The following is a 27,930-nucleotide window of genomic DNA, read 5'->3' as shown; positions in this document are numbered from 1 at the left end:
AACGTTAGTACTTAGCTTGATAATTCATGGTCATTGAATTAAGTGTGTCTGTTTGGTGAAATGGTCTTTTTAATTTTGTCCTTAGATGTCTGAAGTATTATCTCCAGGACAAAATACTTCTAAATCTAATTTTATTTGTGTCTGTCCAAAAAATAATAATTTGAAATGGCAACTGCATTCAATTGACAAACTTAATTGAAGCTTGTATTCTTGGAATGGTGAATTATTTTAAAGATGTTTGCTCTTGTTCACAAACTGCTTGGACTTGCATTGTTTTTATTTGACCACTGTCCTGCGAAGCAGGTGTTTGATGGGAGCCCTGTAAAACACAAGGCATTGAAATAGGGTGAATGACCACATTTTGTATCTCTGTTTTGGCTCATTCTTCTGCATCTGGTAGGATGCAGAGTGCCAGTGGAGGCCTGAACAGGCCCTCTGTTCTCCCCTTCAACTATTAAACATGCAAACTACTAATTAGTTGAGTTCAGGAGCTGCAAGCTAAAGTTGCAGCTCTATAAAACCTTCATTAGGCTATACTTGGAATATCTGGTTCAGGTCTGGTTGCTTCATTATAGGAAAGGTGTGACAGCTTTAGAGAGGGTGCAGATTTGCCAGGATGCTGCCTGGGCTAGAGGGCTTGTCTTATGAAGACAGATTGAGTGAGCTAGGGCTTTTCTCTTTGGAGGGAAGAAGGATGAGTGATGTACAAGATGATAAGATGCCTAGATAGAATGGATAGCCAGAGACTTTTTCCCCCCAGGGTGGAAATAGTTAATACAAAGGAGCGTAATTTTGAGGTGATAGGAGGAAAGATTGTGGGGGTGGGGGGGGGGTTGTATGTCAGAGGTAAACACTGAGAGTGGTGTGTGTGTCTGGAATGTCCTGACAGGGGTGGTGGTAGAGGCAGATACAGTAGGAGTATTCAAGAAAATCTTGGATAGTTCCATGGATGATAGGAAAATGTATGAGGAAAGGGCTATATTGATCATTGAATGGGTTAAAGAGATGGCATGACATTATGGGCCGAAGGGCCTGTACTGTGTTGTAACGCTCTTTATAAACTTCTAATTGACTGACTGATTGCCTGTGCAGACATGAATGAACACAGCTCCCGAAGCCACAGCATTTTCCTCATTAACATTAAACAGGAGAACATAGAGACTGAAAAGAAGCTCTCCGGAAAGCTGTACCTCGTGGATTTAGCTGGTAGTGAAAAGGTAAGATACAACTTTCAGATCTTTTGTGAGCTGGATTTAATTAATGTCTGAGAAGGAACTTCAAAACCATCAGCAAGATGCTGTCAAAAATGATTTTTTCCTCTGCCGTTGGTGTAGAGTGAAAGGGTAGCAATTATTCTGCTCTTTTCCATGGGGCCAGTGCTGAATGATTAGAACAAACATCTGATTAATTATTTGAACTCATTATTGTAAGTGATACCACAGGCAACATACTTAAACAGTTTCTTGTGTGAACACTTACATTTGATTTAAACTTTCAATATTGACATGTAATCTTATAATAAAGGCAGTGTTCAATTCCATAACCTTTAAATTAAGTGATGTGTTTCATGGAAGAACCCAGTTTGCAGATTTGCCTTTTGTATCATTCCATTGTTGCATCCTTTGGAGGGGGATGCTCGATAGCTTTTCTTTTCAGGAGCATTTCAGATAGATTAGGACTGCTGTCACTGACATGCCATGAAATTTGTTGTTTAGTGACAGCACTACAGTTCAAGACATAGAAATCACTGTAAGTTACAATAAATAATGCAAAAGAGGAATAGTGAAGTAGTGTTTATGAGTCATGAGTCTGATGGCAGATGGAAGAAGCAATTCCTAAAACACCTGAGTGTGGGTCTTCGAGCTCCTGTACCACCTCCCTAATGGTAGCTACAAGAAGAGTGCATGTCCGGGGTGGCAAGGCTCCTCAGTGCCAACTTCATGAGGCACCATCTTGTGAAGATGTTCTTGATGGCGGGGAGGCATGTGCCTGTGATGGATCTGGCTGAGTCAACAGCCCTCTGCAGTCTCTTTCGATCCTGTGCATTGGAGCCTCCGCAATGCAACCAGTCAGAACGCTGTCCAGCATACATCTGTGGGAAGTTGCCAGTGTCTTTGGTGACACACTAAGACTCCTCAAACCCCTAATGAGGTATAGCCACTGGCGTGCCTTCTTCATGATTGTATCTGTGTGTTGGACCCAGGATAGATCCTCTAAGATGTTTTACACCCAGAAAGGTAAAGCTGCTCACCATTACCACTGTTCCACTCAATGAGGACTGATGTGTCTTCTCCCAATTTCCCCTTCCTGAAGTCCGCAATCGATGGAAAAGAAATGTAGCTTCACCATGTCAGTGATTCAGTATACACTCTCTAGTAGATGAGCAGTAAATAAAATTTCCCAAGTACATCTTGCCCCCATTCCTATGAATAGTATAAACACACTTAACTATAAGTTTTAAATAGTTAACATTGTTACGCTTAGAAATTTTACAATGATTTTCATCTTTCAGAATGGCTAAGCAAACAAACAGCAAACAAACAAACAACATACTTGTACAATTCCCGAAGCTGTCCCTGCTGTCTAATACTATTGTCTTTGATTTGATGCCTCAATCCACTTTGTGTCTGACTCCTATTGATTTTTGTTTGTGTGCAAAACTGTATTGATCTTTACTTAAGTATTCTAAGTGGATGTGCATGCCCAGCCCCTTGCTGTTGAGATCTCCAGGGATTTTCGCTGCTCCACATAAAGGCGCTTCTTCTCAACTGACCGCTGGGATTAGTTCCCTGGTTCTCTGGACTGAGAAAACAGTCGCACGTACCTATGTCTTTTTCTTTGGTGTGCTGAGATATCATTGTGTGTGTGTGTGTGTGTGTGTGTTAATCTATGTCTCATCAGATTTCCTCCCAAAAAATTGCAAAACTGGCTAAAAACAAGGAAGGGGTACACTATGACTGTTTTACACCTCGAAAGAGACTGCCAGTGTGAGTCCCAGTTATACTGGAATACATCTTCCGTCCTGCCCTTGGGAGCACAAATCCCATGGCAACCAGTCACCAGAAGAGCTCAGAGTGGAGGAAATCAAGCTGCGTGGAGAGAGATTTCACCATTATTTATTTCTGTGCCACCTCCCTGGGGTGTGCCACTCTCCTGGATCTGCCTGTCATTTGTAGCCACGTGCTATACTACCTGAGGGACCAGTACTGAGCACTGATTGCTCAGGGCTTGTAAGTTTGAGCACAGACTAGGCACTTGGGAGTGTCCAAGAGCAGACTCCAGTGTGTTTTGCAGTTGTCTGGTTAAGTGTTCCTATGTTGACAGAATGTGCTGTACCATTAAATCTCAAGGCAATGATGCACTTCCGCTGGTGTAGCAGCACCTGCACCCAGACTTCGAGGCGAGTGGTCCCGTGTTCGAATCTGGCTAGATCCTTGCACGTTTTCCATCCGTGTTGGGATGAGCGTTGAGCTAATAACTCAGCCTCATTTAAAAAACCTGACAAAATTACTAAAGAAGCGCCTGTGTTGCTGCAAGGCGCGGAGAGGAATAATAACGTCTAACAGTAATGCAGAGTGCCCTGAAATCTGCTTCGTCAGGTATTGTGTGAGGCATCATGCTATCTGGAATGGGTCTCCTTAGCCGTCATTTCTAGGTGAAATTTTGGATTGCATCATGCTGGGGGGAGAAATGATTGTACAATCTAATTACTAGGCTTCAACAACAAGCCTCAGTGATAGTACAGTGGCATGCAAAAGTTTGGGCACCCCGGTCAAAATTTCTGCTACTGTGAATAGCTAAGTGAGTAATAGATGAACTGATTTCCAAAAGGCATAGAGTTAAAGATGACACAATTCTTTAATATTTTAAGCAAGAAAACTTCTTTTATTTCCATCTTTTACAGTTTCAAAATAACAAAAAAGGAAAAGGGCCCAAAGCAAAAGTTTGGGCACCCTGCACGGCAGTACTTAGTAACACCCCCTTTGGCAAGTATCACAGCTTGTAAACGCTTTTTGTAGCCAGCTAAGAGTCTTTCAATTCTTGTTTGGGGGATTTCTGCCCATACTTCCTTGCAAAAGGCTTCCAGTTCTGTGAGATTCTTGGGGCCATCTTGCATGCACTGCTCTTTTGAGGTCTATCCACAGATTCTCGATGATCTTTAGGTCAGGGGACTGTGAGGGCCATGGCAAAACCTTCAGCTTGTGCCTCTTGGGGTAATCCATTATGGTTTTTGAGGTGTGTTTAAGTTCATTATCCTGTTGTAGAAGCCATCCTCTTTTCATCTTCGGCTTTTGCTTTGCTCATTGCAGCTGAAAAGTTCTATTCTGAAAGTTCAAAGGAACCTCTAAACAAGCCTGATGCATTTTGGAAACAAGTGCTGTGGACTGATGAAGTTAAAATAGAACTTTTTGGCCACAATGAGCAAAGGTATGTTTGGAGAAAAAAGGGTGCAGAATTTCATGAAAACCCCTCTCCAATTGTTACACATGGGGGTGGATCGATCATGCTTTGGCCTTGTGTTGCAGCCAGTGGCACAGGGAGCACTTACTGGTAGAGGGAAGAATAAATTCAATCAAATACCAGCAAATTCTGGAAGCAAACATCACACCATCTGTAAAAAAGCCATAGATGAAAAGAGGATGACTTCTACAACAGGATAATGAACCTAAACACACCACAAAATCCACAATGGACTACCTCAAGAGGCGCAAACTGAAGGTTTTACTATGGCCCTCACAGTCCCCTGACCTAAATATCATCGAAAATCTGTGGATAGACCTCAAAAGAGCAGTGCATGCAAGACAGCCTAAGAATCTCACAGAACTAGAAGCCTTTTGCAAGGAAGAATGGGCAAAAATCCCCCAAACAAGAACTGAAAGACTCTTGGGTGGCTACAAAAAGCATTTACAAGCTGTGATACTTGCCAAAGGGGGTGTTATTAAGTACTGCCATGCAGGGTGCCCAAACTTTTGCTTTGGGCCCTTTTCCCTTTTTGTTATTTTGAAACTGTAAAAGATAGAAATACAAAAAGTGGTCTTGCTTAAAATATTAAAGAAATGTGTCATCTTTAACTTTATGCCTTTTGGAAATCAGGTCATCTTTTACTGGCTCAGCTATTGACAGTAACAGAAATTTTGACCGGGGTGCCCAAAGTTTTACATGCCACTGTACCTCTGATCTTTCTAAACTCCATTACATATTAGTTCAACTAGTTCGATCATTGCGAAAGGGGCAACTCCTTCATCCCAGGATATCATTGCCCAATCTTTGATAAAATACTGGATCAGACTAGTGCATTGTTGCATGAAGCGTACAAGCATACAGTAAGATACTCGAGTTTTTTTAAAATTTAAGATCTTGGATAATTAATGTTGAAAGCTCCTTGATGGACAACTGGAAATATTGAAGCTGACTTAGCCCTCACAATTTTTGCATTCCTAATCATACAACTTTTTGTTGCAATCCCTTTGTCTGATCTTGGTTCCATAAGGCTTTATGTCTGAGTCAGTGTGTTAAAACTAGGGAATAGAACCAAGGGAATATCTCTGATAGGGTGAGACAAAATATGTTGCTGTGTGTATTATGTATGGTGTATGGAGGGACTGCTGCCCAGGATTGGAAAAGGCTGCGGGGGGTTATAAACACAGCCAGCTCCGTCATGGGCACTAGCCTCCCCAACATCGAGGTCATTTTCAGAAGGTGATAACCCGTGAAGATGGCATCCATCACTAAGAATCCCCACCATCCAGGACATGCCCTCTTCTCGTTCCTACCATCAGAGAAGAGAGCCTGAAGACACACACTCAACGTTTCAGGAACAGCTTCTTCCCCTCTGCCATCAGATTTCTGAATGGACAATGAACCCATCAACACTACCTCACTATTTTTGCAGGGCTGTGGGGCTCATAAGGCCACACCAGGACTTGTAGGAACTTCTTTGAGATTAAGTACTTGACTCTGTGCAGTTGATTCCCTAGTTAGAGCCAGCATGGATTCTTGCCTGTTCAAGTTATTTCTGGATAGGAAATGAGAAAGAAAATCAAGGCAAAATGTTCATTCCTTGTTGTAAGTGATGACCTTTGCTACAATGAACGAAAGTGGAGCTCTGGATCAGTTTGGCAGTGTGTGTAACTAACATTTTAATTGGTTAGAGTTCCATTTCCTATTTTGACATTATTCATACCAGTTTTTATTGCCAATAATGTCAACTGCCTTAAGGTCAGTCACGTTAAAGAAAAGAAGAAACTAGTGAAGGGTTAATTAAAACAGTCATTCTGGTTCTGTATTCTTAGAGAAAAGTCCAGATGTTTCTTCACTAGACTTGATCCAATCACTTTAATACACGAATGCAAGAAAAATGTGATGTAGTTATTGGATATCATTTTGACAAACTGTCTGTATCTGTTTATTGTAGGTCAGCAAAACAGGAGCTGAAGGAGCTGTCCTTGATGAAGCTAAAAATATCAATAAGTCTCTTTCTGCTCTGGGGAATGTGATCTCTGCACTGGCTGAGGGAACTGTAAGTCTTTTCAATAATTTATAGTTAGCAAAGATTCTGGCTTTCATTGTGCTTCCATACTTTTTATCACAAGCTACTGTTTACTCAATTAGGTAATATTTGAACGTTACTGATTGATGGATTAATGACAAGATGATGGCAAATTAAACTAAATTCCATATGCAGTCTAGGTAGCAAACTGTTTAACCATGCACCTTTTGAAGGACTTTCTATAAACCCTCACAATGATTCGACCTGTGGAAGGAAACGATAAGGAAGTAATGAAAGGCTGAGTGTATGGGGTTTGATAGCCTAACGATCAAGAGTTCAGTAGATCCGGTGACAATGTAATTAATGGAATGATAAATTTAAAGGTCAAAGCTGGCTGGAGGTTAGAGTTATTATTTAACCATGTATACTGTAGAGTTTTGTACAGTTCATCTTCTGTTTTGGAGCATTGTGAAATGTGAGAGTATTCTGTGATAAAGCTGAGACCTTATAAAGTTCTCTTGCAATTTTTTTCCTACACATTTATTGAGTGTTGACCTTTGAGCCTTCTTTGCACTTGACTCTCCTTGCTTTAGCTCCATGAATTGGAAGACAAGTGTTAGGGTTTGATCTTGGAGAAGATGACTTGGTCTGGATGTAATATGTCACATTAAAGGTTTCAGGAAATGAAGTTGAATCTGGAGTTTTAATTGACTCACAGATTTATTTAATAACAGAAAGATCTAGAAATGGTTGAAGACGAAATCTATCTGGCAAAGCTCATAATACCAAGGATATGAGTGTTTTGTTAGATGCTATGGTGGCAGCAGTCTGCAAACTTGAATTGATTATAGAACTTTAAACATAGCTGTTTCACGTAGATATTACGGTGACTGACTTGCTCACTGCCTGTTACGACACTGGTGTCAGGGCAGCATTAAAGGTCCTTCACCTCTGACTTTCCAGTGGTGTTTAGGGCTTCCTTCATCATGCCAGTAACAACTTCTTTGTTTTCGCTACCGTCAGTTATGGAAGCTCTGGGTGGAGACCCAGGCATACTGTTGCACACAGACGTAGAAGGATTCTTCATTGCTGTTTCCGTAACGGTTTTGTTTAACTAGTCAGGTTGTTAGCCCTGGACTGAACCCATGGACGTGGAAGACTGGTGGACCACTCATAGTCTGGCCTCTACCCTTTGGCCTGTTTAGTATGGGTGACCCTACCAAGAGTCAAAGCATGAAGCCCTGACTCCAGCCTACATAGCGCTCTGGGTCATTGAGACACACAAACCTCCAAACCCAATGAAAAGTTTGTGGTCCTCTTGCAGGATATTACAGTGACAGAGTGTTGAAACTCTTGTCAGTCTTTACTTCTCCACTGTAATTTCCACGTGAGTTCAGTTTCAGTGAAACCAATTGACTTGGACGCAAACAGAATGTTGCCCTTCATTGCTAGAGGGATTGAGTTTTAGAACAGGGAGGTTATACTACAACTGTACGGGGTACTAGTGAGGCCACACCTGGAGTACTGTGTGCAGTACTGGTCTCCTTACTTGAGGATGTCCTGGTTTTGGAGGCGGTGCAGAGCAGAGAGTCGTCAGGCTGATCCCAGAGATGAAGGGGTTAGCTTCTGAGGAGAGAAGTGAATTGCCTGGGACTATACTCACTGGAATTCAAGAGAATGAGATGGAATCTTTTAGAAACATACAGAATTCTGAAAGGGATAGATAAGATAGAAGCATATACCCCCTAGTTCTAGTCCCCCCTAACAGTGCAAGGAAAGATACTTGCACTGTAAGGGGAGACTAGAACTAGGGGGCATATTCTCATGATTTGGGGAAATTCATTCCCCAGGGAAGCAGGAGAGGTTACTTTATTTAAGTATCTTTCAGAAATAGATAGATTTTTGCACAGCAGGGAAATTAAGGGTCAAGGCAGGTAGGTGGAGCTGGGTCCACTGCCAGATCAGCCATGATCTTATTGAATGGCAGAACAGGCTCGACAGGCCGAATGGCCGACTCCTGCTGCTGTTTCTTGTGCTCGTGGGGCTTCGTAGCTCTGTTGTGTAACCAGTATTTATTTTTGGGAAACCAATTACTTTTGCTCATCAATTTGATTTTAGTTCTTTTTGTATTTAAAAAAAAGCCTCTCACTATTTAACTTAACACGATGTGATATTTTAATTCCTTCAGTTCAAAAGATGATCTGCACAGAAGTACAAATGCAGCGTAATTCCATAGCAACAAACATGCAGTCACAGTGACTGAGTTGTTGGTCTATTCCTAATCCCACTTGCACATTTGAAAGTCTGTCTTTGCAAAAATAAGAATTTCATTTTAATAAAATGATGGGTGTACTTATGCAGGATCACAGATGAGAGAGTTTGAATGCTTCAGTTGTGAATTTTTCACTTGTACATCTCACTGTCAAGTGGGTCTAGGAGTGACTGATATAAATTAGATCTTGGAAGCTTTTTTCTGGCGCTGTGAGTTTTCCAATGATTCAGATGGATCAGAGAAATCCCAAGCTAGATTTAATTGTAATTTTAAAAAGGGAACACAATACATTCTGGAAACCTAAAATAAAAACAAAATGCTGAGGATACTCAGCAGGTCAGGTAGCACCCGTGGGGAGAGAGAAACAGAATTAATGTTACCTCAGAATTATATTGTTAGCTAATCTAAATTAGATTTTTATTAGGAGTTTGAAGAGATTTGACATGTCAACAAATACACTCAAAAATGTCTATAGTTGTACCGTGGAGAGCATTCTGACCGGCTGCATCACTGTCTGGTATGGAGGGGCTACTGCATAGGACTGAAAGAAGCTGCAGAAGGTTGTAAATCTAGTCAGCTCCATCTTGGGCACTAGCCTACAAAGTATCCAGGACATCTTTAGAGAGTGGGTTCTCAGAAAGGCGGTGTCCATTATTAAGGACCTCCAGCACCCAGGGCATGCACTTTTCTCACTGTTATCATCAGTAGGAGGTACAGACGCCTGAAGCCACACATTCAGCAACTTAGGAACAGCTTCTTCCCCTCTGCCATCTGATTCCTAAATGGACACTGAAGCTTTGGACACTACCTCACTTTTTTTTAATAAACAGTATTTCTTTTTTTTGCATGTTTTTTAAAATCTATTCAGTATATGTAATTGATTTAGATTATGAGAACACTCAGTCCTCTTTTATTGTCATTTAGAAATGCACATGCATTAAGAAATAATACAATGTTTCTCCGGAGTGATATCACAGAAAACAGGACAAACCAAAGACTAACACTGACAGAACCACATAATTATAACATATAGTTATAGCAGTGTAAAGCAATACCATAATTTGATGAAGAACAAACCATGGGCACGGTAAATAAAGTCTCAAAAGTCCCTGAATCGATCGACTCCCAAGTCTCCGATAGCAGGCGGCAAAAAGGAGAAACTCCCTGCCATAAACCTCCAGGCACTGTCAACTTGCCGATGCCTTGGAAGCAGCCGACCACAGCTGACAGTGAACCCATCTGTCCGAAAACTTCGAGCTCCCGACCAGCCTCTCCGATACAGGGCCTCCCGAGCGCCATCCTCTGCCGAGTGCCTTCGACCTGGCCCCGGCTGCTGAAACAAGCAAAACCAAGGATTTCAGGGCCTTCTGCTCCAGAGATTCCGGACCACACAGTAGCAGCGGCAGTGAAGCGGGCATTTCAGAAGTTTTCCAGATGTTCCTCCGTACTCTCATGTCCGTCTCCCTCAAATCAGAATTGTGCACGGTCCCCTACTTGACAGATAACAGACGTCACCACTGAAGTGGCGGCGCATGCTGCATCACGCCGCCATCTTCGCCATCTAGTTGTTTTAGTTGTTTATTTATTATCATGTATTTATTTATTTATTTATTTTTCTCTCTTTGCTAGATTATGTATTGCTGCTAAGTTAACAAATTTCACGTCACATGCAGGTGATAATAAACCTAATTCTGATTCTAAAGTATTAGTGGTATTTGATCATAGTATTTTGTGATAGGAAGTTGAGGACAACTCAAACAATCTGTTTTGCTCTTTGTGGATATTCAAGAAAATCATCGAACCGTAGTTGTAGAAATGGACCTGTTGGGTCTAACTCATTCATGCTGACTATGTACATCATCCTTGTGTTTATCTGCTGAACGGGGTGGGTATGCTGTGATGGCGCTGGATTGTGTGGTGACACTTGTGGGCTGCCCCCAGCACACCCTTCGGCTGTGTTTGTTGTTAACACAAACAACGCATTTCACTGTATGTTTCAATATACAAGTGATAACTGAATTTATATCTGCCATGCCGATGCCATTGGGGCCACATTAGGGCTATGCCCCTCTGCATCAGGGGTTCTTAACATGGGGTCCATGGGTCCGTGAACTTGGATGGGGAAAAAATTGCATCTTTATTTTTACTAGCTTCTAACTGAAATTTAGCATTTCCTTCAATAATGAATGTAGGCAACAAACTACGGTAGTATTTTGATCACTGTATTTCAATATAATTGGTTTCTTTTGTAATCCTGTGCATTTTATTTTGTATTTTAAAACATTATTCTGAGAGAGGTCCATAGGCTTCACTGGAGGAGGGATCATGCTCTTGCTGTTGTCTTTGCATAGGAGGGGAGTGGGGGTTTGGGGTTCTAATGTTTTCTGTCATTCATTCTTTGTGGTTTTGTTTCTGTTTTGAGGATGTCTGCGAAGAGTAAGAACTTCAGGCTGTATATTGTATACATTCTCTGATACTAAATTGAACCACTGGACATCAACGGATTTTCCATGGCTTCTTAGGGAAATTTATGAACAATCATAGCCTTGATTATTTGCTTATTTTTTTTCTTCCCAAACAGAACTATCTTAGAGCAACACACATCAAAGTTGCTGGTGAACGCAGCTTCCTTCAGTTAGTCCTGACGAAGGGTCTCGGCCTGAAACGTCGACTGCGCCTCTTCCTATAGATGCTGCTTGGCCTGCTGCGTTCACCAGCAACTTTGATGTGTGTTGCTTGAATTTCCAGCATCTGCAGAATTCCTGTTGTTTGCGTTTAAAAGAACTATCTTAGAACTGTTTTTTAGCAGAAAGCTGAAATAAATCTTGAAGAGTAACATACTTGAAACGTATAAGGTCAAAATTGCTCCTGTGGCAAGTTGCCAATGAATTTCCCATATTTTAGAGTCGAGCAGTTCAGGTTACCATTTACACAGAGTAGAGAAGGTTGCCAGACTGTGGGGAGGTTGCAAAAGATGATGGACGAAATGGCCTTCTTCCCTGCTGCTCCATTTTGTGATTTCTGTGGATATGTTTTATTTACAGAAAACACATGTTCCATACCGTGACAGTAAGATGACCCGAATTCTTCAGGATTCCCTTGGTGGCAACTGCCGAACTACCATAATTATTTGCTGCTCGCCCTCCAGCTTTAATGAAGCCGAGTCAAAAACAACTTTGATGTTTGGCCAGAGGTAAGAATTTCATCTAATCTGATGTGGTGCGTAGAGTAATTTCACAGGAGATGGACAATTAATTAACCATGACCATGGGGTCATTTGATCAACGTGTGTGTTTATTAACATGCCACCAACATAGTTAATGAGAATTTTATGAGTTCCATTTTATAAAGTAATTATTTACTCAAAAACCATTAAGATTCTGAACTCAAGTTTCATTCTGGATGTAGGACTAGGAGTGAGGACTGGGAATTTAAAGCTAATAGCATTTGCTGTCACAATTGTTAGAAAATCAATGAAGAATTTAGACACAAGTATTGACTCTTCTATGTTTCTAATCAATGTTAAGCGCCTCATCAGGAAAGCTAATCCAATAGATTTACCTTTCAGGCATTTGACGGTAAGTCAAAGAAATTTCTTCCAGCATTATATACAAATCCTTGCATGGTAATCCTGGTTTCAGAAGTGCAAAATATATTGTTGATGCTTCAGGAAAGTGTCTAAAGGGGTTATTTCAGCACTTGAAACTCTTGGGCATTGTGAAGCTGAACATTTTTTCATTCCTTAATGTAAATTGATGCATCATTCAGGCGCCAGCATCGTGTGTCTGGTATGGACAAGTTATGTTAGACACATTACATTTTCTCCTTGAGCAAGTGCCTGGACAAGTAAAGGGCTTGGTTGTCTTTAGTTTCATCCATTGTCTCCCTGTTCTTTTCTATTGCCTTCTGAGTAAATATGAATTTCCTTGCTCTGTCATCTGTTCCTTTGCAGAAGTGGCCAGTTGTGATCATCTCTGGTTTTCTAGCTGAATTTTACCATTGGCTTGTACTCATTTTGTAAGCTAATCCACCATGCAGCTAATTATTGAGATTTTTTATAACACACCCAAAACTATAACTATATTTGGTACATTGATCCCTTCAAACTGTTCATTGGCATGCCTTCAATAATTTTGCAGATGAGAACTGGTTTTCATTCCTTTCAAAATCAGATCAGAGTTCAGATCTGTGTGCAGTTTGGGATTGGGATAGGTGCTAGGCAGTACGGGATGTGATGAGGTGGAAGTGGCCTGGGGGGGAGACAGGGTCACAGAACAAAGAGGTATAGGTTGATTCGAGATACTTCATTGGAACGTCTTAGAATGCACTTGATAGTTTTTCAAGAGATTGGCATACAACATGGAGTGTGTAACATTACAACAGTACAGTCCCTTCAGCCCGCGATATTGTGCCAAACCTTTAACCTACTCAAAGATCAATCTAACCCTTTCCTCCAACATAGCTCTCCATTTTTGCTGTTATCCATGTGCCTATCTACAAGTCTCTTAAATATCCCTAATGTACCTGCCTCTAACACCATACCTGGCAACATGTTGCATGCACCTATCACTCCCTGTGTAAAAAAAAAAGAAGAAACTACCTCTGACATCCCCTTATACCTTCCTCCAAACATGTTAAAGTTAGATCCCAAATTAATTGTTTTCCAAATTAATTCAGGTTTCTTTGCACATACAAAGACACTGGGGTTCCCAAACTGGGGTCCATAGACCTCTGAGCCAATGGTAGGGATCCATAGCATGAAAAAGGTTGAGAAACCCTGTTCTGGAGTCTCCTGCAGTGGTTGGGGCTCCTTAAACATGGCAACAGTCATGAGCTGGGCTGAATTGTTTTTCATAGGTGATACATTTCTAATACACGAACTGTGGGTGATTTCTCATCTCCTCTCCAGGTATGAATGGCCATCAGTGTGGAAGGAGTGATTCGTTCCATGTCAGGTCTTGTTTAATCCTCTGCTGACCCTACTCACCTAATCTAGCCCAGATGGGGCTGCTGGCTCTATAGTTCTAGGGCAGAGGTTCCCAACCTTTCTTTTTGCCATTAACTAAGGGGTCCATGGATCCCAGGTCGGGAACCCCTGTTCTGGAGGTTGTTTCTTTTGTTCGTATTTATCCTGGAGCATCTACTTCAGTGTGAGAAGAAATGTTTCTTTAAGCTGGTGGTTTCTAGTGAAGCCAGATGGGCAGGAAAATTTATAAGCAGCAATAAAGTCTATTCTACTTGGTAAATCTCTCCATCTAACAGAGCAAAGACTATCAAGAACACAGCATCTGTTAATCTGGAGTTGACGGCAGAGGAGTGGAAGAAGAAATACGAGAAGGAAAAAGAGAAAAACAAGTCCCTGAAGAATGCTCTTCAGCACCTGGAGATGGAGCTAAACAGATGGAGAAATGGTTAGTTATCAAAACTGCATCTAACTTAAAGCTAATTTACATTCAGTAAAGAATCTGAAGTAGTGAATGGATATTACTAAAATCACGTTAATTGGTGAGTCCTCACTTTATAGTAAATACCTACAATTGATTATCTAACTAAAATTTCTGAAAGCTGTTGTGTAATACCTGCTCTGTCCTACTTGTGTTTGCACTCTTTGTTCTTGTGTTAGTGAAAGGGTTAATGCATTAGTTTCCATTCAAGCCACATGTAGAGACATTAGAGCAGAAAATCAAGTGCTTGGATAGAAGGAGGTTTTTGCAGAGGAAAGAGTAGTGAGGAGGTCTGGAGGTTTAAAGAGGGAGCTCTAATGTTTAAGGCACTCTCAACTAAACAGCAGGGCACTAATGCGGAGGAAAATTGCACTCAAATATGATCAAGAGGATTATGGAGCTAGAGGGGTTTAGAGATGGGGAAGGGCAGCAACTGAAAACAAGTGAGAATCTGAATGCTTTAGTGCAGGCGTTCCCAACTTGGGGTCTGCGGACCCCTTGCTTAATGATATTGGTGCACGGCGTAAAAAAGGTTGTGAACCCCTGCGTTAGTGAGCTACCAGGCAGAGTGATAACCAATGGATTCACAATGGGGGGGGGTGGGGGGTGCAAGAAATCTTGATGTTGCTACCATGAGATTTTATGCAGGAAAAGAAAATTGGAGGGATAAGCCAGGGATTGATATTTGGGGTTGTCAGAAGTAGTGGCACAGAAAGAGAAGCCATTACTGGTGATTCTCAGGGTAACCAGATACAAAGGTGGAAGCAGGGAAGCACGGTGTCTTCCCCCTGGTTAATGGTGGAGAAGAGTTGGGAAAGGACAATGCAGTCACATGTGTCATTGATGCCCGAGGGATATATGACTAGAAGTATAGAATTTTAAAAAATTCAGTCACGTTGAAAAAGATGAGGATGAACCTTTGTCGCAATTGAATCATGTCTATTATTTCATCCCTTTTGATTTAATAGTACCACTTCCATTGAAGACAAGATCTGGAAGAACATGGCAGGTCCTGTGGAGGGAATTGACATTTGACATTTTTGGTCCATATGAAAGGTTTCAATCAGAAACATTGACTGTCCACTTCCCTCCACCCATGTTGTCTGACTGGCTGAAATCCTCTGCCGTCTTGCGTGTAGCCCTCTAGATTTCAGAACGTGCAATCTGTAGTGTCTCCTCTGAGTTTCCTGGAGGTGCTTAGTTACCGTGCATTATACAACAGGGTAAAGTTAATAGCGAAAGGGGGAGGATGAGATATTGTAGTTAAGGAAGAGTGTGAAATATTGAATGGGATAAGCAAATTTGAGGTAATGTATCAAGAGGCTTGGTATGTTTGGAAGAGGACAACTCATCTGGGTTATTTGAAGACATAAGAGAACAAACTATGGAGGTTGTGACCACTATTTCTTGCTCCTTGGCCACAGGAGTAAAATCAAAATTGGGTTTATCATCACTGACATATATTCAGTGGCCACTTTATTAGGTACACCTGTACACCAGCTCATTAAAGTAAATATCTAATCAGTCAATCGTGTGGCAGCAACTCAGTGCATAAAAGCATGCAGACGTGTGTCTTCGCATGAACAAAGTCACCGGAGAGAAGTACTGGTAAATTTGAAGCAGTCTCTTCATGCGACAAAATGAGATACAGCAGGCATCAGGTGGTGACCCTTTCAGAGGGGGGAGGTCTGCCTGTCCCAGCACTACACAACATTTTATGTGCTACAGATCAAAGGACAATTCCAAATGATAAGGCTTCCTTTGAACTGCACACCACCCTCACCTCTCCTCCTTTGCACCCACATTACAGACACCCAAATAACAAGTTTAAATCAGCATTGCCTGGTCGTCCAATTAATTGTGCCTCCCGGTTCTTAGAAACACATTGTTCCAAGCTGCATTTTAGATTTAATCCACAGTTCATATTCGCATCTGACGACTGGTGAAGTCAGTTGCTACTGTTATTTGCTATATGTGCGAACCCCAAAAAATGCTCTAATAACATGATCAATAAATACAGTTATCCAGGCCAAACATGAAAATGGGGAAGAAATGTGATCTAACTGACTTTGACTGTGAAATGATTGTTGCTTCCCGATGGAGTGGTTTGAGTAACTGCTGCTCTGGGATTTTCACACACAACACTTTACAGAGAGTTGTGTGAAAGTTTAAGGCTCTGGCAGCTGAATAGCAGGCCACCAGTGCTGAGGAATTCTGCATTCCGAGGTGATCGAGGATTATGAGCTCGTGGGGTTTAGAGATAGGGAAATTGACTTGCCATTTCTGGATGCAGGTGAAGGGTCTCGACCAGAAACATTGACTGTCTATTTCTCAGAATCAGGTTTATTATCATTGACGTATGTTGTGAAGTTTGTCTTGCAGTGCAAAAAAGAAAAAAAACTTTCAAGTGACAATAAAATACGAATAGGACAAATGGGATAGTTTTCATGGGTTCATGAACTGTTCAGAAATCTAATAGCAATCGGAAAGAACCTGTTCCTGAAACACTGAGTGTGGGTCTTCAGGCTCCTGTGCATCCACCCTGCTGGTATGCATAAGAAGAGGCTACATTGTGGGCGTTGAGAGTCCTTTTTAATGGATGCTGTCTTCTTGAGGCATTCCCTTTTGAAATTGTCTGTAATGTTGGTAGGCTAATGCCTGTGATAGAGCTGGTAGCAGATGATTGCAAAACAGTTCAAAGTTCAAAATAAATTTTTTATTAAAATACTTGTGTGTCACCTGATACATCCCTGAGATTCATTTCCTTGTGGACATACTCAACAAATCCAAAATAGAATAATAACCATAGAAGAATCAATGAAAGACTGCACCAGCTTGAAGTCCACCCAGTGTGCAAAAGGCAACCAACTGTGCAAATATAAAAAGAAAGAGTAAGAATAATGAATGAATAAACAATAAATATCAAGATGATGAGATGAAGAGTCCTTCAAAGTGAGTCCTTAGGTTTTGGGGATATTTCAGTGATGGGGCAAGTGAAGTTATCATCTTTGCGCCAAGAGCCTGATAGTTGAGGTGTAGTAACTACTGAGGAGTCATAGCTAATGTTAACTGTTGCTGAAAAAGGGAGGAAGTGATAAATGGACTGATTACAGGGTCAATTTGTTTAACTTGGCTGATGAGCAAATTACTGGAATAATTTCCATGATTTCAATTCCAATTAAACCTTCATTTAAAAAGGAAGAGATTAATTATGGATTTTTAAAATGGATTTGTTAAGGGAAGGTCATGCCTGATTAACAGATTGATTATTTTTGAGGCATTATCAAAGATTGACGAGGGCAGAGCATTTGATGCTGGGTTTCAGTAAAGCTTTTGACAAGTTCTCACTGGTCAAATAAAGTAAAAGCCCTTTGGGTGCAAGAGAAATTTGTAAATTGTATTAATATTGGTTCATAATGGAAACAAATTAGGCCTCAGCAACATCTTGTATAACTTCAACATAACATCCCATCTCCTGTACTCAGTACCTTAATTTATGAAGGCCAATGTGTCAAAAGCTTTACAATCCTATCTGTGCCACCAGGTTATGTTAGAACTATATGCAGTAATATGTACAACTAGAGTGGTAAGTACAATTCTAGTAACCTCATTGGAGAATAGATGTGAATGGACTGAAGAAGCTGGTGAATTTATGAAGATGTTATCAGTACAGGTTGAATACCCCTTATCTGAAATATCAAACTCCGAAAACCTCAGAAATCCAAATTTTTTTTTTTTTTTGCACACTGACATGACAGCAAAAATGGAAAATTCTACAAGGCACTGGGAAGGTTTCCAGGACTCTGCACACCACAGACAGTTCTGAGAAGTGACATCACATACATAATGAATGGAAGTTAATCAAAAATCACTGAATAAAGTGAAAAATAAAGATCTCGAAATGTATTGAAAGAGTGGATCAGCATTGGAGTGAACGTATGCTGCTGAGTGGTAATGCTGATCATGAAACAAGCAAAGATCTGACACAATGAACTGAAGATTGAAGGTAATTTTCATGCACAAAATTTTAGAAGATATTATATAAAACTACTACCCCTACCTCCCCTCCCCACCCCCAGTCGTAGTGGAACAGGCGGCTGTTGGAAATCAATGCTGGATATGAAGCCAATCACAGCACTGGAGTCCGGTAACAGATTGTGTTAGGGGTGGCCATTCAACTCTGACAGTCTGCGGAGGACCCAGCTCCGTCACATCAGACTGTGCTCTGACTGCAGACTGTTCATACCAGCTGTAAATGTCACGTAAATGGATTTCGTGTTTTGACTTGTGTCCCATCCCAAGTTATCTCATTGTATTGATTCAAATATTCCAAAATCCAAAACACTTCCAGCTGCGAATATTTCAGATAAGGGATTCTCAACTAGTACTGGAAAGTTTTATCAAAGAGGAAATACAAGATAGTCCAGAGTCATTTAATTTGGAACAAGAGGCTGAAGCACTCCTAACCTTGGAGGGATTTGTAACATCATGAGGGGCATCGATAGATATTGTCATCCTGCACCCCCCCCCGCCCCCGGGTAAAGAGTCTGAAACTAGAGGGCAACGACTTAAGATGAAAGGGAAAAGACTTAATTGGGAGCTTTTCACATAGAGGATGGTGGGTTATGCCAGCATAAGTGTATAGTTACAACATTTTAGATGTGAGGTGATGCATTTTGGATAGTCAAACCAGGATAGGAATGGTCACTGCCCTGCCATTCACTGTATGAGTGTTGTGGAAGCTGGGAGTTAAAATGCACAATTCAATAAAAGCAGTTGTGCGAGTAGATAAGGTAGTCATGAACGCGTTTAGCATGCTGGCCTTCGACAGTCAGGGCATTGGGTTTAGGAGCAGGGAAGTTACATTATAGTTGTATAAGTCATTGGTGAAGCCACACTTGGCATATTCTGTATGGTTTTGGTCTCCCTGTTCTTGGAAAACTTTATCGGACTGGAGAGGGTGTAGAAGAGATTTACAAGGATCTGTCTTGACTAGAGGCTGTGAGTTTTTTGGCGAGGTTGGTTACACTCAACATTCCCTCAGATTTTTTAACAGCTGCACTGACCAACCATTGTTCTGAACAGGAAGTTCTTGCACGACTTGAAAACTGCGCAGCACTTTAAATGTTTTTGTTTGTAGTGTTCATGCTATGAATATTTAGAATTAAAATTGAAAAATCGCATACTTTTGATTTTATTTAGTAATTGAAGGGTATAATTAAATTAGGTAGAAGAAAGGATCTTTCATGATTCATAAACTTTTTCTTGTTTGTCGTTATTACAAATCCATCACTTATAAGCACTGTCCAGATTAATTTTGCATCCAGATGAAAGATACATCTTAATCCTCTTTAGATCGTCCAAATGCCAGGCAGTATAGTTGAATGCTTCCCTTACAGGATGTGGGAAGACAGGGAGACCTCCAGTGTCCCTGACAACTACAACTGCAAGAAGTGCATCCAGCTGCAGCTCCTAACGATCCACATTAAGGAGCTGAAGCTGGAACTAGATGAACTCTGGATCATTTGGGAGGCTGAAGAGGTGACAGATAGGACATATAGAGAGGTAGTTACACCCAAGGACACAGGAAACTGGGTGACAGCCAGGCAGGGGAAAGGGGTTATGGAGCCAGCGCAGAGTACCCCTGTAGCATCCTCCTCAACGAGAGTTTTGTCAATTTTGAATATTGTGGGAGGGGTGGCATTGAACTATCAGAGAAAAGTCACAGTAGTCAGGTCTCTGTCTCTGAGTCTGGCTCTGTGACTCGGGGGTGGTGGGGAGAAGAGCCACATTGTGGTGATAGGGGATTTGTTAGTTAGGGGTACAGGCAGGAGGTTCTGTGGGTGAGACTGAGATTCCCATATGGTATGTTGCCTTCCGGGTGCCAGGATCTGGGACACCTTGGACCGAGTCCTCAGCATTTTTAAGTGGGAGGGGGAACAGCCAGCTAGGTGCTAAGTTAAAGGGCAGGAGCTCCAGGGTTGTGATCTCAGGATTGCTACCCATGCCACATGCTTGTGAGACCAGAATTAGAAAAATTATAGTTTAATACGTGGCTAAGGAGTTGGTGTAGGAGAGAGGGCATAAGATTTTTGGATCTTTGGGCTCTCTTCCAGGGAAGGTGGGACCTGTACGGAAGGGACGGTTTGCACCTGAACTGGAGGGGAACTACTATCCTAGCAGGAAGGTTTGTTAATGCTGCGTGGTGGGAGATGCAGGGGGATGGGAACCAAAGTGCCAGGACAGTTAGCGGAGAGGTTGTGGAGGCAGATGTTGGTAAGACCTCAGACAAAGTCAGGAATCAAAAGGTTGAGCATGGCGTGACTTGTGTTCTAAGCTGTGTATATTTCAATGCAAGAAGTATTGTAGGAAAGGCGGATGAGCTCAGGGCATGGATCAGTACCTAGAAACATAGAAAACCTACAGCACAATACAGGCCCTTCGGCCCACAATGCTGTGTCGAATATGTACTTTTATTGTAACCATTAGTGAGACTTGGTTGTGGGAGGGGCATGACAAAGTGGGGGGGATTAAAGGGGGAGGGGTGGCATTACTAGTCAGGGAAAATGTCACAGCACTGCTTAGTCAGGACAGACTGGAGAACTCGACCAGTGAGGCATTATGGGTGGGTCTGAGAACTAGGAAAAGTGTGATTACGTTAATGGGGCTATATTATAACCACACAACAGTCCTAGGGATTAAGAGGAACAAATTTGTAAAGGGGTCGCAGACTGTTGCAGGAAACAAGGTTATAGTAGGTGATTTTAACTTTCCACATATTGACTGGGAATCCCATACTGTCGAAGGACTAGATGGGACAGAGTTTGTCAAATGTGTTCAGCAAAGTTTCCTTCATCGGTGTGTAGAAATCCCAGTGAGAGAGCGTGTGATACTGGATCAGGTATTAGGGAATGAAACTGGGTAGGTGACAGAAGTTTGTGTAGGGTACAACTGCATCCAGTGACCACAATGCCACTAGTTTCAAAAAGATAGGTTGGATCTGCGGGTTGAGATGCTAAATTCTAAAAGGCCAATTTTGATGGTATCAGAAATGATCTGACAAGTGTGGATTGGGGTGGGCTGTTTTCTGTTTTCTGGCAAAGGTGTACTTGGAAAGTGGGAGGCCTTCAAAAATGGAACTTCTGAGAGTGCAAAGCTTGTACGTGCCTGTCAGAGTAAAAGGTAAAGATAACAAGTGTGGGGAACCTTCATTTTCAATACATATTGAGGCCCCGGTTAAGAGAGAACAAAGGAGGTGTATAGCAGGCAAAGACAAGTAGGAACAAATGAGGTTCTTATGGCATGCAAGAAATGCAAGAGGACACTTAAGAAAGAAATCAGGAAGGCTAAAAGAAGGCATGAGGTTGCTCTAGCAGACAAGGTCAAGGAGAATCCAAAGGGATTCTACAGATATGTTAAGAGCAAAAGGATTCCAAGGGACAAAATTGGTCATCTGGAGGACCAGAATGGCAATCTATATGTGGAGTCAAAACAGATGGGGGAGATCTTAAATGTATTCTTTGCAGTTAGGACTGTATTCTTTAGAACATGGAAGACTGAGAGGAGATTTGATAGAGGTATACAAAATTATGAGGGGCATAATGCAAGCAGACGACTTCCACTGATGTTAGGTGAAACGACAAACAGAAGTCATGGGTTAAGGCTGAAAGGAAAGAAGTTTAAGGGGAGCACGAGGGGAAACTTCATTTAGAAGAGGGTCATGAGAGAGTGGAATGAGCTGCGAGCACAATTTCAATGCTTAAGAGAAGTTTGGATAGGCACATGGATAGTAAGGATATGGAGGACTATGGCCCAGGTTGTGGTCGATGGGAGTTGGCAGTTTAAAGGCTTCAGCATGGACTAGATGGGCCAAAGGGCCTGTTTCTGTGCTGAACTTCTGAATGACTATATGTTCTATTTCTAGTCTGTTCCTGGATTTGCGTTTGATTGAATTCCTAAGACTTAATCCATGTTTGCAGTCAGTACTGGAAGCTTGAAATGTTCCAATGATGTCAAAAAGAATTGACAGTTCTTCAAATTCTTTGTTTCTAAGCATGTAGTTTAACATATCAGTGAATGTATTAATTGAACCAGTCAGAGATGACATATTTGAAATCACAGTATTGCTGTGATATTTTTGAGACAAACTTTCTTCGTAGTTTTTAATTACAACTGAATATTTTTTTTGTCAGTTGTGCTATTTGGTTTTGAAAATTCAAAATTGTTTGTGTTTGCAATAGCAGCTGGGTCTTGCAATAGCAACGCTGTCAAAAGCTTGCCATTCTCTTAACTCATTGTCAGGAAATGTATTATCCAAGTGATTACACACACATTGAATGAATCGAATAATAGGTGCAGTATTGACGTTAGAACATATACATGGAAGCAGATCTTTCAGTTTGTCACTCTAATAAACAACACTGTGCGTACTTGTTAATTTTTGCTTTTGTATTCTGCAGTGCTTCAATTATATTCAAACAGCATTTCTGAAGGAATTTACGAAGAGATACCAAACCTTTTATAATGTCATTAAGGACAGTTAATGCTACTTAATATTTTGGATTGGTCAAAATCTTAAGGCAATAGTTGCTATTTGGACCATTACATTCATTAACTTCCTCTTTGCAGTACTGGCTCAAAACTTCATAATTCCTCATTAAAGCAGTAACAGCAAAATCTTTTGACAGCCATCTTACTTCCTTTAGTGGTCTAAGTGACACAGCATCACATTAGCTAATTCGTCTAGCTCTCCTTTGTCCTGCTGAACATTGTCCATACTGTCCATCGTAGTGTTTCTATATCCTGCAGAACTGATTTTTTTTCCTTTATTTGTCATCTAATCTCAGGTCTTCTCTGTGTGTAATGCTGCTCAGACAGATGCTTTATTTCTCATTGAAGAATTGCTGCCACTCCATTACTCTTTCCAAGCATAACATTTGCCCTGCCTGATGTAAACTTCATCATCTTTTGAATATCAAGATAGTTGTTGATATAATTTTTTAAAATTTCTTCAACAAGAGTGATACTGTCATATGCACTATCAACAGTGTTATAGGAAGTTTCATTTTCCAGTTGAAACTTAAGATGCAAAATTAACATTTTCAGTACAAAATGTCTGTACTTTTGTCAGCAATTAGTGTGTGGAAAGCTGATACATGCAACAAATTCAAATGCATAGTCCTTGCTCGCCGGCTCACTGGTACTTTTACATATTTGGCCATATGCATGAACTTCTTGCACAGAATACATAGAAGCATTAATTTTAATTGTTAAAATGATGTTATCAATGACCTCTTTGACAAAATCAGAGTTAAAACTTCTTTCACACATCTTGTTTCACTCTTGCCTCACACTCTTCTGGAGCTTCAGTTAACATGCAAAAAATTCCACATGACTTCTGGTTGCATAATTTGGGAACTGCATCTATATGAGTTCTCTGGTTAAGATGCTGCTTTAAGTAATCCAACTGCCATTCTTCCCATTTTTTTTTTCAACAACTGAACTCTCCCCCAGATTTCGCTTCCACATGAATGGTGAATCAACATTGCCAGTATCTTGATAAGTAAAAATATGGGCAATTTTTCTGTTTAGTTTTTAATGCAAAGCCGGGAGAATTAGTATCTATGAGTTGCAAAAGCCATTCTACCTGTAAACTTTGTAAGTTTTGTTCTTCAAAGCATTTAACTCTTATTCTACTTTTCTTTTGACATCATTAGGATACTAAAAATAATAATTATTATTTGTAAAAGTTAATTGGGAAAGCTGAAAAATTTATAATTGTAATAAAAGGAGCGCAGTCATGCAAACAATTTTATAGAAACAAATTTTTTACCTCGTTCCAACAATTTTTTGATTAAAAATGATTAGATTATAATTGTTTTGAATTTTTTTTACCAAGAAAGGTCAGAATATAGAATTTTTCACATCAAATATACACAAATCACAACACACAACACAAGTAAACAATGTCAGTCCGTCAAAAGAACTGACAGGCAAATTGACAAAAATAAAATGTTTTGACCAGACAGCGTTGGATATAAATGGTGGCTTATTAAAGATGAGATACAGACTTCTATTCTGTGTTTACTGTTACAATTTGTAACAGAGTATTGTAACTTGAAACACTGACAATGTATGGAGATATGTCGAAGCTCGATAATGTTTCAAAGTAAAGGTTGTGGTAGGTTTATTATTTAGAAAAGTTTTCGATTACGTTCATTAAAGTGATTAATTACAGGGTATTTCACAATTATATTAACATAAATTTCAAAATTATATTAACACTATAAAAGAAAATTCCAGCTGCATGGCAGCAAAGGCTACGTGCACGGGAGTATTTCAGTTAGAGCGTGGCCGTGCACCCATGCAGCTTAGGGGGAATGGTGGCTACACTGGATCTAGATGAGAAATATGTATGAGGTTGACAGTCACAGTATTTTCTCCAGTTTGGAGAAACAAAACTCGAGGGCATAGGTACAAGATAAGTTAGAAAGGACTTAAGAGAGCCGAGAGGTAACTTCTTTACACAGAGTACCTGGAATGAAGAAGTGGTTGAGGTAGGTACAGTTGCAAGATAGGAACATGGAGGAGAGGGGCTTGGAGGCTTGTGGGCTGAACGCAGGCAACTAGGACTAGCAGAGAGGATCTGGTGCTTGGCATGGATCATTTAGCCAAAGGATTTGATTCTGTACTGTATGCTCGATGACTGGATAGGCCAAACACGGGCAAATGGGATACCTCAGGATGAGTTGAGCTGAAAGGTGTTGTTTGCATGGTGTATAACTGTGACTCCAACTTAATTGCATGCCGAAGTATGGAGCAGAGATATAGTAAATGGAAAATACCCATTTCTCCTACTCGAGAGATCAAAATGGAAAGTAACTGGTGGAATTAGGACAATGACGAAATAATGTTTTCGCCGAGAGGATCTGGAACTTGCTTACTGTAAGGATGGTAAATGCAGTTTCTGATCACTTTTGAAAGGCATTTAAATACGTACAGTTCTTGGAACCTTAATCCTCCAGAATTATGCATCTGAATTTACACTAAAAGTTGGTTTGCAAGTACTGGTTTCAAACTGCTGCCCAGTGCTGAATCAGAATCAGGTTTAGTATCACTGGCATATGCCATGACTTTTATTATTTTATGGCAGCAGTACATTGCAATGCATATAACTTTAAAAAATATAACTTGCAATAAGAAGTATATATATAAAAATTAAATAGTGCAAAATGAGAGCAAAAAAGATTGTGAGGTCATTTTCATAGGTTCAATCTTGAGGCATCACCTTTTAAAGATGTCCTGGATGCTGGGTAGACTGAGATTACAATGTTGTCCAGCTTTTTCCAATCCTGAGCAGCCTCAGCTTAAGGTGAAGCTTGTGCTTTTTTCCCCCTGATTGATCACTATAAATTTATTTAGTGTAAAATTACTGAGATCACCCAGAAATATCCCCCTTCCGAATGAACAAGATGTGAATTTGATTTTATTTTTTGAAAACTAATTTTAATCTATCTTCAAATCAAAAGCGCCAAGAAGAGTTAACTGGTTTTATACCCCGCCTGGTGGATTTTTTTTCCCGATGTTCCATTTATTGGTGTCGTTTTATTCTCTTCCCTGAGCTGTTCTTTGCTTGGTTGTGTCAAGTAAAAAATGCAGATAATCCTCAGTAAGCTGAGATTTGGTGTAAAAGATATTTATTGTGTCTTTTTGTTTCTAGTTTTGCAGCGAAAAGCAAGTTTAGTTAACCAGGATAGTGAGGGAGTGATGTTAAGGGAAGTATTGAGAATAATCAGCAGGTAACTTGTTGGGGGGTGGGGGGTGGAAGGGAAGATGTGTCCTAACAGTGCATATTTGTTGTGGGAATGTTTTTTTTGTCATTTTATTAGAAAAGTAGAGTAAACAATGGCTTTTTATCGTCAGGATACCTCAAACATTTCCAAATTATTAAATCCAGAATGGTCTTCGTTAAAGTGACACACATTTAGAGTACCAGTAACATTTGTGAAATGTCGGATTTCTATTAGAATAACTGAAGATATTTGTGTGGAAAGTGCTAGCCCAATGTACACTGTAACAGGAGTAATTCCTTGAGTGAAAAGTTTTGGGACTTGGGATTCTATGCAGCCGCCTTCAGGAGAGCAGGCAAACTGAGAGATTGCAGAGGAGAGGATGCAGGGAAGATGACACCAGAAATGCAATTGTATCTCAAGGTTTGTGGGTTGTAGCTTATGGACAGTTAGAGTGTGTGGCAGAGGGGAAAGCAATGGGTTAATGGTGGTGGTGGGGGGGAATTGTGTCTGGTGTAGGATTTTGGTAATTCAGTGACTGCTGTAAACAGTGATTAGTATTGCTGATCTTTTGGGGATGCAAATAGCCCTTTGCTGCTAAAACTGCAGAAAGAAATCTCTTATTTGAAATACAATTTAATTGTCACGTTTAAGTGTGATGAGATTCAAGGATGAAAAGGGTAATATATGGAGGCTTGAAGGCATCTTGTCCACAATCCATCAATGGGCTTTTGTATTTGCCTAGGGGCACACTTCTTGAGTGCAAGAGAATGTTGTTAGTGGCTGTGTCTTTGAGTTGACATGATGTAAAGAAGGCAGTCTGTTGCCAGTGGCCAAGTGGCATCTGCACCAGACTTAACGAGGCAAGTGGTCTCGCGTTTGAATCCAGCCGGCTCCTTGCATGCTTTCCACCTGTGCTGGGTTGAGCATCGAGCACTGAACTAGCTACTCTGTCTCGTAAAACAGAAAAAACGCTAAAGAAAGGGCAAGGTTGCTGCCCGATGTGCCAAACAAGGTGCAGGGAGGAACTTAAAACACAAAATGTTGTCTTATTTTATGTTTTATTTAGCAATACATTATGGATTATACCCTTCTGGCCCTTCGAGCCCAGCAGTAACCTAATCATGGGACAAGTTACAATGACATTTGACCTACCCGGTACTTCTTTGTACTGTGGGAGGAAACCGAAGCAGCTGGGAAAACCCATGCACTCCATGGGGAGGGTGTACATTCCATAGTGTCGGAATTGCACTCCAAACTCCGTCGCCGCGAGCTCTAACAGCGTCGTGCTAACCACTCTGCTACAGTGGCAGAGTCTTTCTAGTTACACATTTACGGCAACCTTGGGAAATCTGCTGAAGTCCTGGAGAAACAACAAATTCAATGTATACTGTCTTGAGCCAGTCACTTCTTTGTGGTTTTGGTTGAATATGTAACCAGGCCTCTCCTGAGATGAGATGCTGGGGACCAATCCATATAGGAACTTCAGCCTTCATCAGTAATGCTAGTGGGGCCCTTGGCTAGTGTCAGTGTCATGGAAATCTAATACCCCACAATACCAGTCACACCCCACTAAACTGCTAATTTGGAATCAAACGCCAATCACTTTAAATAATACCCCATGATTTGATACCTTAGTGGGACAACAAGTGGCTTTCCTGGAAATATACTCCATGTTGTCTCAGTAACCCTTCCTGGTAAAGATTGCTGGTATTTACTGTTTTTTTTCCATACATACACTTAGTGGCCACTTTATTAGCTACCCCCTACTCCTAATAAAGTGGCCACTGAGTGTATGTCAGACCATAAGCCAATAAGTCATTGGAGAAGAATTAGGCCATTCGGCCCATTGAGAAGTCTCTGCCATCCCAGCATGGTTGATGAATTATCCCTCTGAACCCCATTCTTCTGCTTTTTCTCCATAACCTTTGATGC

At 40.9% G+C, this 27,930-nt stretch overlaps 1 protein-coding gene across 1 annotated transcript in view; it reads left to right on the top strand.

The window, feature by feature from the left end:
- The window catches only part of LOC134346844 (kinesin heavy chain), a 146,359-nt gene that overhangs the window by 68,225 nt on the left and 50,204 nt on the right, over positions 1-27,930 (top strand). Inside the window, exons 8-11 of the mRNA XM_063048589.1 lie at positions 1,093-1,217; positions 6,416-6,520; positions 11,807-11,955; positions 14,025-14,173. Coding sequence (XP_062904659.1) covers positions 1,093-1,217; positions 6,416-6,520; positions 11,807-11,955; positions 14,025-14,173 — 528 coding nt within the window. The remainder of the gene's footprint in view (positions 1-1,092; positions 1,218-6,415; positions 6,521-11,806; positions 11,956-14,024; positions 14,174-27,930) is intronic.

This window comes from Mobula hypostoma, chromosome 5 (genome assembly GCF_963921235.1).
Source record: "Mobula hypostoma chromosome 5, sMobHyp1.1, whole genome shotgun sequence".
Classification (NCBI taxonomy): domain Eukaryota; kingdom Metazoa; phylum Chordata; class Chondrichthyes; order Myliobatiformes; family Myliobatidae; genus Mobula; species Mobula hypostoma.
Note: the sequence above shows the minus strand (reverse complement) of the source record. Positions and strands in the feature narration are given on the sequence as shown.